Source organism: Mustela nivalis, assembly GCF_964662115.1.
Source record: "Mustela nivalis genome assembly, chromosome: 4".
Classification (NCBI taxonomy): domain Eukaryota; kingdom Metazoa; phylum Chordata; class Mammalia; order Carnivora; family Mustelidae; genus Mustela; species Mustela nivalis.
This window is the reverse complement of record NC_139023.1, coordinates 33,139,187-33,153,565: the sequence shown is the minus strand read 5'-3', so window position 1 is coordinate 33,153,565 and position 14,379 is coordinate 33,139,187. Positions and strand designations below refer to the sequence as shown.

At 42.1% G+C, this 14,379-nt stretch overlaps 1 protein-coding gene across 25 annotated transcripts in view; it reads left to right on the top strand.

Annotated features, from left to right (window-relative positions):
• The window catches only part of LIMCH1 (LIM and calponin homology domains 1), a 329,186-nt gene that overhangs the window by 245,199 nt on the left and 69,608 nt on the right, over positions 1-14,379 (top strand). For 24 of the 25 annotated variants that reach the window (XM_082728814.1, XM_082728813.1, XM_082728792.1 and 21 more), the window contains one exon: positions 2,105-2,357. In XM_082728814.1, the coding sequence (XP_082584940.1) occupies positions 2,105-2,357 (253 nt within the window). Of the gene's footprint in view, positions 1-2,104; positions 2,358-3,510; positions 3,778-11,408; positions 11,712-14,379 lie in introns of all 25 variants that reach the window. The other variant, XM_082728805.1, reaches the window with a different exon arrangement.

The following is a 14,379-nucleotide window of genomic DNA, read 5'->3' as shown; positions in this document are numbered from 1 at the left end:
CACCTCGGGCATCTGCAAAGTAACTTTTCTTGAACTGTCTCTTGAAGGTATTTATCAAAGAGTCACTGTGGGAAGGAAGAGGGTGATCTGTGTATGTGTTAAACAGCCTATTTTGAGACTTTCACTAAGATAATTACAGATAATATGTCTTTAGATACTGTACACAGAGAAGGTTCAAAGATGATAGGATTTTAGGCATCAGAAAATGGAGACAACACTTGAATCTTTACTAAGCCCTCACAGTTAGTGGAAGAATCCTTTTCTTTCATTCGTTTATTTGAGAAAGTATAGTGCTTTCCCTAGTCAGGATGCTTTAAGAAATGTCTCTTGGACATTTCTCCAAGAGAAGCGCCTCACACAGGAAGGAGCTTTGGGCCGGGGTCTGGAGAATGGAAATTGGAAGTCCTGACCTACTGCATATCAGTCATTCTGCCTCTCTGAGTTTCGGTTTCCGCCTCTGTAAAATGGGGATAATATCAAACCAGGAAACAGACCTGAGAGTCTGGCAAGGGAAGGTAGTGTTAGCGTTTGTTTATAAAGCATCTCACAGGCGCCTCTAAACATTTCACTGGGACACTGAGACAGATGGATACCCTTGATGCAAGACTCGGAGTGGGAAGGTGCTAAGCCAGGAATCAAAAACCAACAAGCACCGAAATGGTCAAAACTTCAGAAGGGAGGCTAAATGCAAGTGCCATGAATAATTCATAACTGCATATTTCCTCCACAACAATGAGCAACTTGTTTATGGTCAATGCTTTGAACTTGTAAAGTCTTTTAAAAGCCATTAAATCATTTGATCTCCAGGGCAGATCATTTCATTCCAATTTTTACAGAAGAGGACGGGCAAGAGTGATAGAACTGGCCTCAGAGCCCACAGCTTGCTAGGGACAGATCGCTCTCCTTAATTAAGAGTTTCCAACCAACTCTCCCGTGGCAGCTTCTGTAATGGTAGTGCTTGTTTTAATGATGGCTTCACTCTCGTAGGTCTTACCAGTCAAGTGAGATGAGACACAGGAAACAGGGATACAATATAATTATTGGGGCTCTTGCCCCCCCAAACTGGTTGGGCAACATTCAATTCTTTTGCGTTGCCTGAAACGCTCTTGAAGTCAAACCAATTCATTTATTCATTGGATGATTTGAGGACACCCACTGGGTGTGAAGACGCTGTGATCAATGCTATAAATAATACAAGATCGAAAGGGTAGTGTGCCCCAAAAAAAGAATAGACTGGGCCTTGGGGTTCATGAGAAGAAAAGATGGCTTCCAGCTATGGGTACTAGGAAGAGCTCTGATGTAAAGGAATACTCACTTATTTAAATCAAACCACCTCCTGAAAGGCAAACTCTTGGTATGATCTCAATCTGCCACTTTTCTGAATTCCTATTCTTCTTATCTGTCTTGGCTCCTTGAAAATAACTGACATCCTTCAGGTGTTTCATAGACTGGCTAAAGGTACCTCCAAGGGGCACCTGGGTGGCTCAGTGGGTTAAGCCTCTGCCTTTGGCTCAGGTCATGATCTCAGGGTCTGGCATTAAGTCCCACATTGGGCTCTCTGCTCAGCAGGGAGCCTACTCGCCTCCACCCCCCCCCCAACACCTGCTGCCTACTTGTGATCTCTGTCGAATAAATAAATAAAATCTTTAAAAAAAAAAAAAAGGTACCTCCAAGACAAAATGTCATCTTATGACATTTCCTTTATAAAACAGAATCCTTTATAATTCTTATTTGTGAATATCTAGCACAGTGTAAGACACGCCACGACAGGTGCTCAGTAAAAACTCCATCGGTTGATTTATGTCTTTTCTTTCAAGATTCGAAGAATCTTAGTAGCCTCTCGTTCTGCTGCAAATGTGTTATGAGTCATAATTCTCAGATACAATTAGGCTTACCTCTGTTTTTTCAACTGGATTTTTTCCCCCTGATTTGAGCTCAGAGCTTTTCCCAGAATAGACTAATTTAAGATATGTTAAGTGAATCATTTAAGGAAGGGATCTCAGAACCCACAGATCTACCACATCCCTAATACATCCTGACTGGCCATCAGGAACTTTTCTGTGAGCCCCGCACACGTTCTCAGCACCCATCCTCTCTTCCTCAGGGAGAGGAAGTGACTCTGAACCCGACTTGCCCCACCGGAAGCTGCCAGATGTGAAGAAGGATGACATGTCTGCAAGGCGGACTTCCCATGGTGAGCCGAAATCAGCAGTGCCTTTTAACCAGTACCTCCCGAACAAAAGCAATCAGACGGCCTACGTCCCCGCTCCTCTGAGGAAGAAGAAAGCAGAGCGAGAGGAAAATCGGAAGAGCTGGAATACTGCCACCTCCCCCCTCGGTGGGGAGAGGCCCTTCAGGTAAGGCCTGAGCTAGGCTGCCCCCAGTCCTGGCTTGAGCACTAGCAGTAAAAGGATGAGAACACCCTCACACCATTGAGCTTAGATAACCATTCCAGAACTTTTGATGTAAGATTGCAAATGGCGGGAGGTAGGCTGGTTCTTTGGCACACCATTGAGCTCAGATAACCATTCTAGAACTTTTGACATAAGATTGCAAATGGCGGGAGGCAGGATGGTTCTTTGGAGAGAGACTGTGATGATGGAATCTAAGCTTCGTGAAGGCATCGAGAGTGGTGCCTGCCACACAGTAGGTACTCAACAGATCCTTGTCAAATGAGCACGTTTTTGAAACTGGTTCTAGTGAGAGGACAGGGAGAGCAGATCTGTCATCCATGTCTTTCTGAGGAGACAGCCTGACTCCCGCTCCCGTTACATTTGGTGCAGAAAGCCGTATCTTTCTGCGAGACAACTAAATAACATGATTATTTAGATACAAGCTCAAGTATGGATGGGCTGCCTGAGACGTGCTTCAGAATCACATGGAGAGAAACTCCTAGTAAATGAAAGATACATTAAGCTGCTCGTCTCTTTGGAGAAGCAAGGAGGGATTTCCCCTAAGCTCTGATTATGTCTTTATATTTATGCATTCATTCAGTCAGCAGGTTTTTATTCAACCACCTACTACATGCTAGGCGCTGTCTTTTAGGCACCGGGGACCCAGTAGTAAATAGAGTCCCTGCCTTCAAGAACCTTGGAGTCCAGTAAAAGAAACTTACCATATAGTCTAACCCTTTGAGCAAAACCACTCCGATCACTGCATGCTTATTTCTAATCACTTACCTTTATTATCTATGAATTTCATCGAATAGACACCTTATTAAAAGTTTTGATGATTCAATAAATCATGCCTTTTATATTTCCAGCAGAAAAGGCTTTTGCCTTCCAACATCAGCTTTGAAAGAGCTCCTATTGTTGAGATTATAATGCATTGTATTTATTAACAAATTAATGGCAGCATTTGACTTTCTTCACATGACCAGGATCGTATTGCATACTATAACTTTTTTTTTTTTTAAGTGAAAAGTAGTATCAGAATGACCAGGAGATGACATGTGGCTTGCTCCCTGGCCCAGGCTTTTAGTTTGGTAAACCGTCTTGTCCAACTCACTAGCTATCCTGAAGCAATAGAGGAAGAGGGAAGTGAAGTGGGGTCTCCTTGCGAAGAGGACCCAGTCGGCCCAGTGGATCCTGGTGGGAAGCCTTCTGATGGTGGGTTAGAATTACCCACGGGCAGTGGTCAGGAACAGCCTTCTCCAGAGGGGGCTGTGGGCGCCTCCGCTCCCAAGTCTGAAGGAAAAGATGATGTTGAAATCCAAAAGCGCAGAAGGCTAGAACAAGCTGGAATCAAGGTCATGTCCGCGGCACAGCGCTTTTCCAGGTTAGCTCTGCAGGCCGAAGGCTGGCCTGGCTGCCTTTGTGCATGCCTGGGTTTTGGAGTCCGTCTGGCTTGTTGGAGTTTCCATCCTGTTTCCCACTTCCTGCTTTCCCCTCTGCAGCTCTCTTACCCCCTCCTCAAGCAAATAGAAGTAGCTGTGAGTTTTTTTCCCCCAGGGGCATGTCTCCACCAAGAACTTGGTTATTTCTAAATGGAGGCAAAGAGTGAGCTTCTTGCCGCTTGATTAGACTATTAGGATTAGTAGTTAGTCATTTGTGGGCTGCGGGATTTACCTAGCAATAACATTTTATTTTTCAATTGTTTGCGGCTTGTTAATTTTCACACTACTCCTAAATGGCTCTTACCTTACCTGACACATCATAGTTCAGGAAAGGAAAATAGTTCCTTTGAAATGGGGAGCGCTCTCTTAGGAAAGAGTGGTTGGGCATGAAGCACTGGGTGGAATGCATGAACACTGAAAAGAAATAAAATCAAATAAAATGAAAAAAAGAAAGCAGAGTGGTTGGCTTACAAAAACCCACTTACTTTGTCCCAAGGGAGTGGTAAGATTGCACTTAACTTGACTCCTTTCCTAAAGCACGTTGACTCAAAAAACAAAGAATGGAGTAATTCCTTCTCTTGATTGTAACAAAGACACCAGCATCCATCTGGATGATTTCATATTACATGTGTGATGGAAATCTTCAGCAGTCCAGGTCACAGAAATCTACAGTTCTACAAGTTCAGGGAGTGTTTTGAGAAGCTGGTTAATTTTTCTTGCATAATAACCACAAAGATCCTAACAAATCATAATGAGACCAAAATTTATCTGACAAATCAAAATTCATAACAGTTCATACCATTGAAATTTCTTTGCCATCTGCTGTTCCATTTAATTGGAAGAGGTAGGTGACATACCCATTTTCAAGAAGATAAACTGAGGATCAGTGAGAGTAAGTGACTTGCTGGTCTGAGAGCCTAGTTGCCGCCCACCAGGTGGCCAGATCCAAATGTCCTGACCACAATACCACATCTGCCTCCCACACATTTAACAGAACATTTCCCATTTCTCTGTACAATTCCAAATGTGGTTAATGCTATACGGTCTAGTTCTTAAACGGGATGTTCAGCCTTGACTTATATGGATTTAATCCCAGAGTAGCTTTGTATTGATTAAAAGCAAAAAACAACCAAGGGAATAGCTCTTCCCTGTCTGTGGTATCTCACAGATAAGTGTATCTATCCTAAACATATATGTGCTTCTAGAAAACTCTATCATAAAGTTGTGCTTGTGTTCCAAGCAGATCTCTGGTTTTCTGAGATAATGGAGAGTAATGTAGATCATAAAAAACAAAATCAAATCCAGATATTCTATATAATTTTGGTACAAAGACCTTATCAGACACATATTTTTTTAACATCATTTTAGCATTACTTGTATCAGAGAACAGGCTCGATGCTAAGAATACAAAAATGAATAGTATCCCCTTACCATATATCATTTTTCAAACTTTCCCTTCTGTCTTCAAATCTAGGGCCCAGTGGGAGTAGGTAATATAGGTAAAAGTATGAATTTTTTAAAAAATTTTTTAATCTTAATATCCTTGACATATGCCTTCATTTGTGTCATGTCTGAGAAGTCTTTAAACTAAAATTTACCAAAGACACCATGACCCTTATTTTTTTTTCTGCTTATCATTTTAAAAAATTACTACTCCACTTGGTTAAAATGAATCTCATTTTTAAAAATTGATTTTTCTATAATTACCAATCTGTTTGAATATTATAATATGTGTATTGGCCGTTTGGGTTTCTTCTTCCATATCCTGTACTACCTTATTCCATTAAAAAAATTTTCATTTCATTGTGATAAGAACACTTAGCATGAGATCTCCCCTCTGAACAAATCTTGAATTGTTCCAGAGTTTTGTAACTCTCGATACGATGTTGTATAGTAGATCTCTAGAATTTATTCATCCTGTCTAACTGAAACTTTATGGCCACTGATTAGAACTCCCCATTTCTTCCTCCCTCAGTTCCTGGCAACCACCATTCTACTCTTTGACGCTATGTATTTGACTCTCAGATATGACGTGTAAGAGGAATCGTGCAGCCTTTTTCCTTCTGTGACTAGCTTATTTCACGTAGAACAACGTCCTCAAGGTTCATCTATATTATCACATAGTGCAGAGTTTTCTTCTTTTAAAAGACCGACCGATATTCCATTATATGTAAATGTTACATTTCCTTCCATTCATCCATCAATGGACATTTAGATTGTTTTTACATCTTAGCTATTGTGCATAGTATGGCAATGAACACGGGAGTGCTACCATCTCTTATGGGTCCTGACTTCTATAGTTTTGGATAAATAGCGGAAGTGAGATTGCCAGATCATATGATAGATGTATTTTTAATTTTTCAAGAAATCTCTGTATCATCTTTAGAGTATCCAAAAGAGTAACAGGAGATGAGTGGGGAGCCTCATTAAGCTAAGTCAGCACATGCAGGAGTCATGGTGACGGAGAGAAAAGAAGAGATTGGACAAGACTGGAAATTCTGTGGGTGTGCTGTGGCAGTAACTGTGAGGTTTATTTTGTAATGAAATATTGCAATCTTTTATGATAGTTCCCTTTCTGTGCACAAACCTAGAATCATGGTTGTTTACAAATGTCATTCTGATGGATGAATATTATATTTATGTGGTACTCTTTGCTCCTGTCCATGTTGCCTATTATCTGGCTCCATTGTTTACATGTTTCATCCAAGTCAGCTACATTAAGCAGAAATTCCCAGGTCTGTTAATATCATCACACCTGAGATCTTCTGGCTTAAAAATTGGGTTCAGGAAAATTGTGCATATTCCCAGACAAGGTCCCCAACAGCAATGTGACACAGCTGGTCCAAACACCCAGAATTCATTTGTTGGCAGACTGTTCAGCTGCTAGCTCTCTCTTACAGGGTTTATACATCCTGTGTCACTAGCCTTGCCTATCTGTGTCCCTGTCACTTACTTTCTGCAGCCTTCCTCAGAGTGGAGAGTCGTGCTAAGTTTATCCTGCTTTTCATGTGGCAGAAAGTAGCTTAACTGGAATGAAGCACATAAAGATGAAAAGGCTTCTTGGTATCTGGAAAATAAGAATATAAAATATGTAAATATGCTGATGTCTCTTGAAACATTTAACCGCCATCTTCTGTCTTTGCCATCCAGATGGATTCTGACTACCACATCTTTGAACCCAGCAAGAGGCCCAGCATATATTTTGTGGCCCATTTTAGCTGGAAAAATCTGTGTTTGAAGAGAAGGGTAATAATATCAAGTCATAGGCAAGGAGGAGGTACATAGACAGAGAACAAGGCTTTATTTCTATAGACTGTTTTCTTTGTTGTTTTTGTCCCAAGTATTCTCAAATACCTCCTTGTATATAAAAAGGAGCAAGAGTGCATGGCATTCTATTTTTGTGTTAACTTTCAAAGCCCAGAAGTCCCAAGCTTCCTGTCAAACCATATATTAGGAGGTATCTTAGCATCAAGGGACAGAAAGTAGGGCTTCTTAATAAATGTGTGGAGTTTAATATGCATTAGAGTCACCATTGAAGTAAGAAGTATATAAACTCCTTTTGCTTCTATTTTAGCTGATGATTAAGTTAGCTTAATTACCCCAAAATATGAGACTCTGCCAAAAAAGCTAAGAGGATAAAATGGGAACCAAGATTCACTTCCCCTGAATTAAAATGCCATGGAGATTTGAGTTCTCTTACTTGGTGTTTCCCATTGGAGAAGTAAACTTTTTTTTTTTTTAACTGAATTATAGGCTTCACGTGATTGCACTTCTTTTCTAATTGTTTTCATATGTCTCAGCACTCAGTCTTTTCTGCTGGTCTGTGGATCTTCTCAACCACATAGTAATTAATTACAGAGGGGGGAAAAAAAACCCTCCCAGGAACAATAGACATTTTTGAAATCTTTAGAGGAAAGAGTTGATGCAGTTAAGTGCTACACACGTCCTCTACACTCCTACTCAGCAGATGCCTGTGTCCCTGGTTGTTGCTGAACAGATCCCTGGGGATCAGGGGCAGACACACACATCCCTTGCAGGGCCTCTGTGACTCTAGTTGTGGCCGCACTCTGTGGGCACTGGGTGAGCCGGGAAGTTTTTGGTATTGCCCCTGACATTCCCAGGAGAGCCCAGTTTCTTTCAGTAGAACAGCCTCGCCGCCAGTCTAGCCTTGCTGCTTGTGTGGTACCAGGGGAAAAGGGGTGAAGGAAAATGCTGGTTCTTCCTTCAGTTCAATCACTATCTCATTCACTTTGAAACCTGTAAGTTTGAACCAAGAGCTTTTTCTTCCCCTCCGCCCTCACCTGCTTCAAGCCCATAACCTGGCCTACCAAGATAGCTTCACTTGTTTGAGATGAAGCCGGACACGGTTACGAGGCTGGAGGCAAGGCTGGGCATTTCTCGTCTCGCACTGAACTGTATTCCTTCTGAGCAGCGAGCTGTGCCCTGCCGAGCAGCCCCTTCTTCCCAAAGTGACTCACTGTGAAGGGCTTGAAAAAAAATCAAAGCGTCAAACCTCCCCCATGAATATCAAGCCAGGGAACCTGAGTCTGCCCCCGAAATTCACTTCATTTATCTACATTCAGATGACTGGAACTAGAAGCCTCAGTGTTCTCCTTTACTCAGTAGACGTGAGAATTCCTATCTCACAGCGTCGTTGCGGTGGTTAGCGTATCTGAAATATACCAGGTGCTCAGAGAGTCATAATTGTTGAAAACCCGAGTAGGATATACTGAAGATTTACAACAGACTGCCCTTAAGGTCCCTCAGGGAAAAAGAAAAACACATTTATAAAAGGCCACTGAAGAATTTCAGTAACTAGACACCTGTGAACACAACCCTACATATCTTTCTTTATACACAGTATGCATTACTGCGAGGCCAAAAGTATGAGTTCAGATTTTGTGTTATTATCTCCCCCCAACCCCCGAGTCTGCCTGGAAACTCTGAAATCACAGGATTCAAGCAAGTAGCCGAAAATCAGTCATTACGGCCGTTTTTCTTTTCAAGTGGGCAGGGAGTGGCTTTCCATGGCCAGCGATACAGAAAGCTTTCTTTACCACCTTTTTTTTTTTTTTTTTTTTTTTAAAGTCCACACATCTAAATTGAGATCACTTGAAACAAGTGCTGCTATGCTGGGCATTTAGCCTAAAAAGAAGCACCCCAGGGAATCTGTAGCCGGGCTTGGGCTCCTGTGATCCAGAGAACACCAGATTCTCCCTGCTCAAATTGGCATCACAAATTGGCATGGCCATTTGCATAAATGCATATGTTTTATTCTAAAGAAGTCTGCCTGAATTGGGGGGAGGGGGGAGATGGTAACCCATGACCCCAGGCCAAAAAAATGAAAAGAGTGCTGCTTTTGAATGTAAGAGGTTCAAACTAGGGGTCCACTGCCCCCTGAACTTGGAGTCAGATCAGCTGAGATGAGATAATGAGTTTGAGAGCACTTTGTAAACTGTAAAGTGCTGTGCGAGCACTGTGAGGTGTGATGAGTTAGCATTCTGCTATCATTAATCCTAGCAAAATGTGGCTGCCTGTGACCAGCAGGGCAAATCACAACTCCAGTCTAAGCACAACTCACAGATCTCTTTATTTAGTAAGCAAAATACTTGTCTTTCTCCTACTCCCATAGTCATGATAATGCCTTATTTTTTATACCATGTTCTGCTTTCAGTACCATTCCTGGCCAGGTCTTTTGTTTCAACACCCAGTATAGTGGTTACAAACAGAACCTCTGGAGCCAGACAACCTGGGTTTGAATTTTAACTTAAGCAGTGGCATTTTGACCTTGGGCAGATTTCTGAACCTAGAACCTAGTTTCTACTCTCTTAAAATAGTGATGCTAATAACACTCACATTGCAGGGTTAGTGTTAGGTTAGGTTTAAATGAACTAACACTTAGAAGGAAGTCTAGGCAATCGTGCAGCCTCAGTAAGTTAGCCACTTTCTTTGCCATCAACATTGTGCTTTTTAAATAATGCCTTTCTGAAGACATGAACTCAATGGCCTGTGACTTCCATTGGCCATTCTTTAATGGCCCTAGTCAACCAACACCAGTTGGTACTTGCCAGATGCATTGGCTGAGGAGCAAGGAAGGAGCATGACCACTGTCCAAGAGGGGACAGGCGGGGACACTGGGAGTCAGGGCAAGATTTTGTATTTTAAGAAATAAATTTATTCGGGGAGCAAAGTACTGCCAACCACTTCCAAATTCGGTGTTTTAAATTTTTAGTGAGGACAGTGGCAGCAGTGAAAAGAAGGAATTTGCTGCTCATGATTAGAGATGATTTGATTTTCCAAAAAATCAGAGTAAGGTCCTGCTATCATCTTAAGACATAGTGCCTTCTGGAGCGGCCCGGAGCAGAGCAGTGGAGAACAGGCAGCCTGCTTGATCAGGGTTCATAGTCTCAGTGTTCATTTTACTCCTAGCTAATTCCTCCTTCTCATTTCTGAGATGAGTTGTCCTTTGAGGATGAAGAATTTGTTCTGGACTCCCTCTTAGAGATTGGATACAAAGTAGGTAAGCATTAGGAGTCCAGATATTTATTTACTGATCTTTTTGAAATGAGAAGATAATAAATGATTTTTTTTAAGTTTTAACATTTTATTATTACTCAGAATAATAATGACCTAGAAGCAAGGCTGAGCCTATGAGCAGGGGGAGAGGACTTTGTGGGAATTCCAGACGCACACAGTTCGACACTATTCCTATCCCCACGTGCCTCCAACGAAAACAAAAAAACAAAACTGAGTGGAAAGTCCTATAGTCCACCGTTAAACCACATTCAGGAATTTAAAAGTTTGAGGTCTTCAACATCTCTTTGAAAATGGGAATAGCCCAAAGTAGTAATTTTTTAGCCACTTTGGCTGTTTTACCACAATTGACTTGACATCTAGCATATAACGAAGAAGAGCTGAGAGGTGGACAGTCATTGGGGTAGAAGAATTTACTAGAAGGAGACAGAGCTGCTTATGGGAGGGTGCAGGGCAAGAGAAGCATTTATGCCCCGGGTCCATCCTGTTTCTGGTCATAAACCCTTCCAAATGCTTCAGGTGAGCTCAGTTCTGCAGAAAGATCTTCCTCACACTTTGCAACTGGGAACGTAGTCTAGGTTTGCTGTCACACAGCTGCACACATAAGCTTTCCCCCAGATCAGTTTCTTGGTGGCTCAAATTGTTGCCCTACCACTCAGAAACAAACTGGGGACCTGCTGGGTACTTTGCTAATGTGCTAAAGGAAAAAGAACAACCAAAAGCTTTCTACTCTTCCCAATCATGACAAGAGTTCGGATTGTCCCTCTCAGAGCCATTTAGGATCCTGCATTGCTGTGCTGATGGGGTCCTGTCCATTAAATGACTTTTTAGCATTGCTACTTGCTGGCTAAAACCAAGGTTTTAAAACCCACCCTAACTACGCTACAACTCTGGACTAAAAGAGCGAACAGATGTCATCTAGACTAATGATATTGAGAAGACCTTCCACTAACAACACAGTTGTGTGTCTGGAGATGGGGATTTATAAAAGCGTTTGGTCTGATCACATGGAGAGTTCTATTTAATTTTGCTCCATCAGTCACAAGCCATTAAGTAATGAGAAAGAAGCTGTTCATGACATTATCCTTCGCAAAGAAAACCCTTTCCTGACCCACCAACGTGGCAAAGATTCAGAGTCAGAAGAGGAAGTGGCACGTCGGCAGCCCGATCTTGAGAAAGATGACTTTGCTGCAAGGAAAGTGCGGATGAACCAAACCAAGCCAGCGGTGCCATTGAACCAACTCCTCTATGGGCCTTACCGAAAAAAAGAGGCAGAGAAATCAGAGAGCGGCAAACAGCTCTCAAAGGGAATTTCAGAAAAGAGAAGTCTAGAATATAAAAGGTGTGCACTGTGTGTGTATTCGTGTGGGTGAAAGGGGGAGTGGAATTAAGTGAAGGTGACTTGTGTCCTAGGCCCTCATTCCTTTCTTTCCTTTCCCTGTTATAAATAATAGGTAATGGTGGTTTATTTTGAAATGGCACTCCAGATAACCAGTCTCCCTAAATGCAGTGGCAGACAGTAGAATGGTCTCGTGCAAAATGGGGCTGAATTCATCAAATAAACTTTGAGTTCCAGTAGATACATCACCACAAATGGTTGGCATTATTGGTACAGGCAGATGTGTACCAGTGCCTATCAGGAGTGGCCACCATCCAAGGCTGGTCCAGTCCACTCGCAGGAAATGGAAAACACAGTCATTCCATAGCTGTAGCCTGTTGTCTCTTATTAATTCCTTTTAGATTTTGAGATGAAAAATAAAATTGGGCTTGCTCTCTTTCTACATACCAACAAAATCACTTAGAATTTAATGATGGATAGGCCTCATTAAAACACACACACACACACACACACACAACCAGGGTTCATGCCTGGCTCAGTCAATTGAGCATCTGACTCCTGATCTCAGGTTTTGATCAAGGTCATGAGTTTGAGCCCTGCATTGACTCCACGCTGGGCTTGGAGCCAAAAACAAAAAACTTCTCAAAAATATAATACACTTCTGTTTGTTCTGTTATAGAAATTGTTTTTGGATGAGTTTCCCTCTCCTAATCTTTTTCCCATCCTCTTCATTTGAGAAAGGAAAACTGTAGCGAAATGGGTTTTGGCCAGTGATTCTTATCCTAGGAGGGATATGATGGCATTGAAGGTGGCAGCTTGCTAAATTTCATCACCCAGAGTGGATCATTCTTGTATTCTCTCCTTATACCAAAATCAGACATTTGCATCATCAAATTGCCATCTCTTTGCCCCTCATGTAATGGGGTTTGTAAATTCTGTCGAATGAAGAATAAAAATGTCTTAACTGTGTTTTGCACAATTGTTGCTGTTGTTCTGCGAAGCACCAGGTACAAAATGCAGGGATATAGAATAGGGGTTAGAGCATAGAAGCCTAGCATGATTTTTTTATAGGACACACTCTAGCTTCGGGAGTCTCTCACTCTGTCATGCCTTGTAACATACCATTCTAGGAGGGTCTTGTAGGAGGGATCTGTTGTTGTACATTAAACAGACTTCTGGACAATTCACTAGCATCAAAGCACAAGGATGGGAATCAGCAACTTGAGTTAGGAAAACGAGTCTCTTTTGCATCTCCCTTTTTCCCTTTCTCCTGCGTGCAATTTTTTAAAAGATTTTATTTATTTATTTGACAGAGATCACAAGTAGGCAGAGAGGCAGGCAGAGAGAGAGAGAGTGAGAGGAGGAAGCAGGCTCCCCGCCGAGCAGAGAGCCCAATGTGGGGCTCGATCCCAGGACCCTGGGATCATCACCTGAGCTGAAGGCAGAGGCTTTAACCCACTGAGCCACCCAGGCGCCCCATGCTGCATGCAATTTTAATTCCCAGTATTTCCAGCCTCGTTTGTCTGTTGTCACCTGACTCTGTGTTTGGGGACATGGTTCTGAGTCTCAGATGGCCCGTGACCTCTCGAGGGAGCATCAAAGAACAGTTGAAAGAAGAGAAGGCCCCTAGTGGCTCCTGCCTCTGCCCTTCCTTTATCCCCTTTCCCAAACTGAAAGTAAACAGAAAATTCTGTAGCCCTCCTAACTTGTAGAGGGTCTGCGAAGACACCACATCATCTAGGTAATGAAAGAATACCTCTTGGTTTTCTAGCTTGGATGATATCTTTTTTAAAAAACAAATAGCCCTAGAGATGTGGATGTTTGAGATTTTCTATCTTGGGAAGCACATTTCGTTAGAAATTGACTTTTTAATGCCATTGAATGTTTATGCCCTGATTTAAATGACTGCATTGTCAGCATTAAGCCACCTAACTTCCACTTCTTGGGAGAACAGGTGAAAATACCAGTTTTAACATCAGCGAAGGTGACTAGTTTTTAACGTAAGGAACAAATGAGTATTGACTCTCTCGGTCCAGGTGAAGAGGATACACTCTGTGTAATCTTCAAGTTTACATTAGTCAGACCTAACCAGTGCTGTCCAGAAGCAGAGACTGATTTCGAAGGTCGAAACTTTCTGTTTGGAATTGACTTAGAGGTACTTCCTGGCACTTGTGAGTTTATGGTTGAGATATTTAATATGTGAACAACGTTCCAGCTGTCTCTCAACTAATCCTAGAATTTGGATCATGCCGAGCTTGTTACTAACATTTTACTGGTGCGGTAAAAGACATTCCAACAGGGCTCAGGGATTCAATCAGAGAACTTGAATTCATTATAGTAACTTGAATAGTGTGGGAATTGGGCATCATTACTGTCAAACCGAAATCTCATTACCATTCTTAGCAGTCTTTCAGCGAGCCCTGGCTTCTCTTCCTAAACCAAACTAGAGATTGTCATCTGGTCGAAAAAGCTCCATCTTATTATAGTGTCAAAAGGGTAGCATAGGTGCAAAGAATCAAGGTTCCCAGTGATTCTGAATTTTTCGAGAAAGGGAAAGGTGCCTTCATCATTTCCTTCTGTCCTTAGCCTCTGAAATTCCTTGCTTGACATTCTGTTTGTCTACTCCCCTGCCTTGAACCTGATTTTTCCAATGATGTGGGGGCCTGGATAA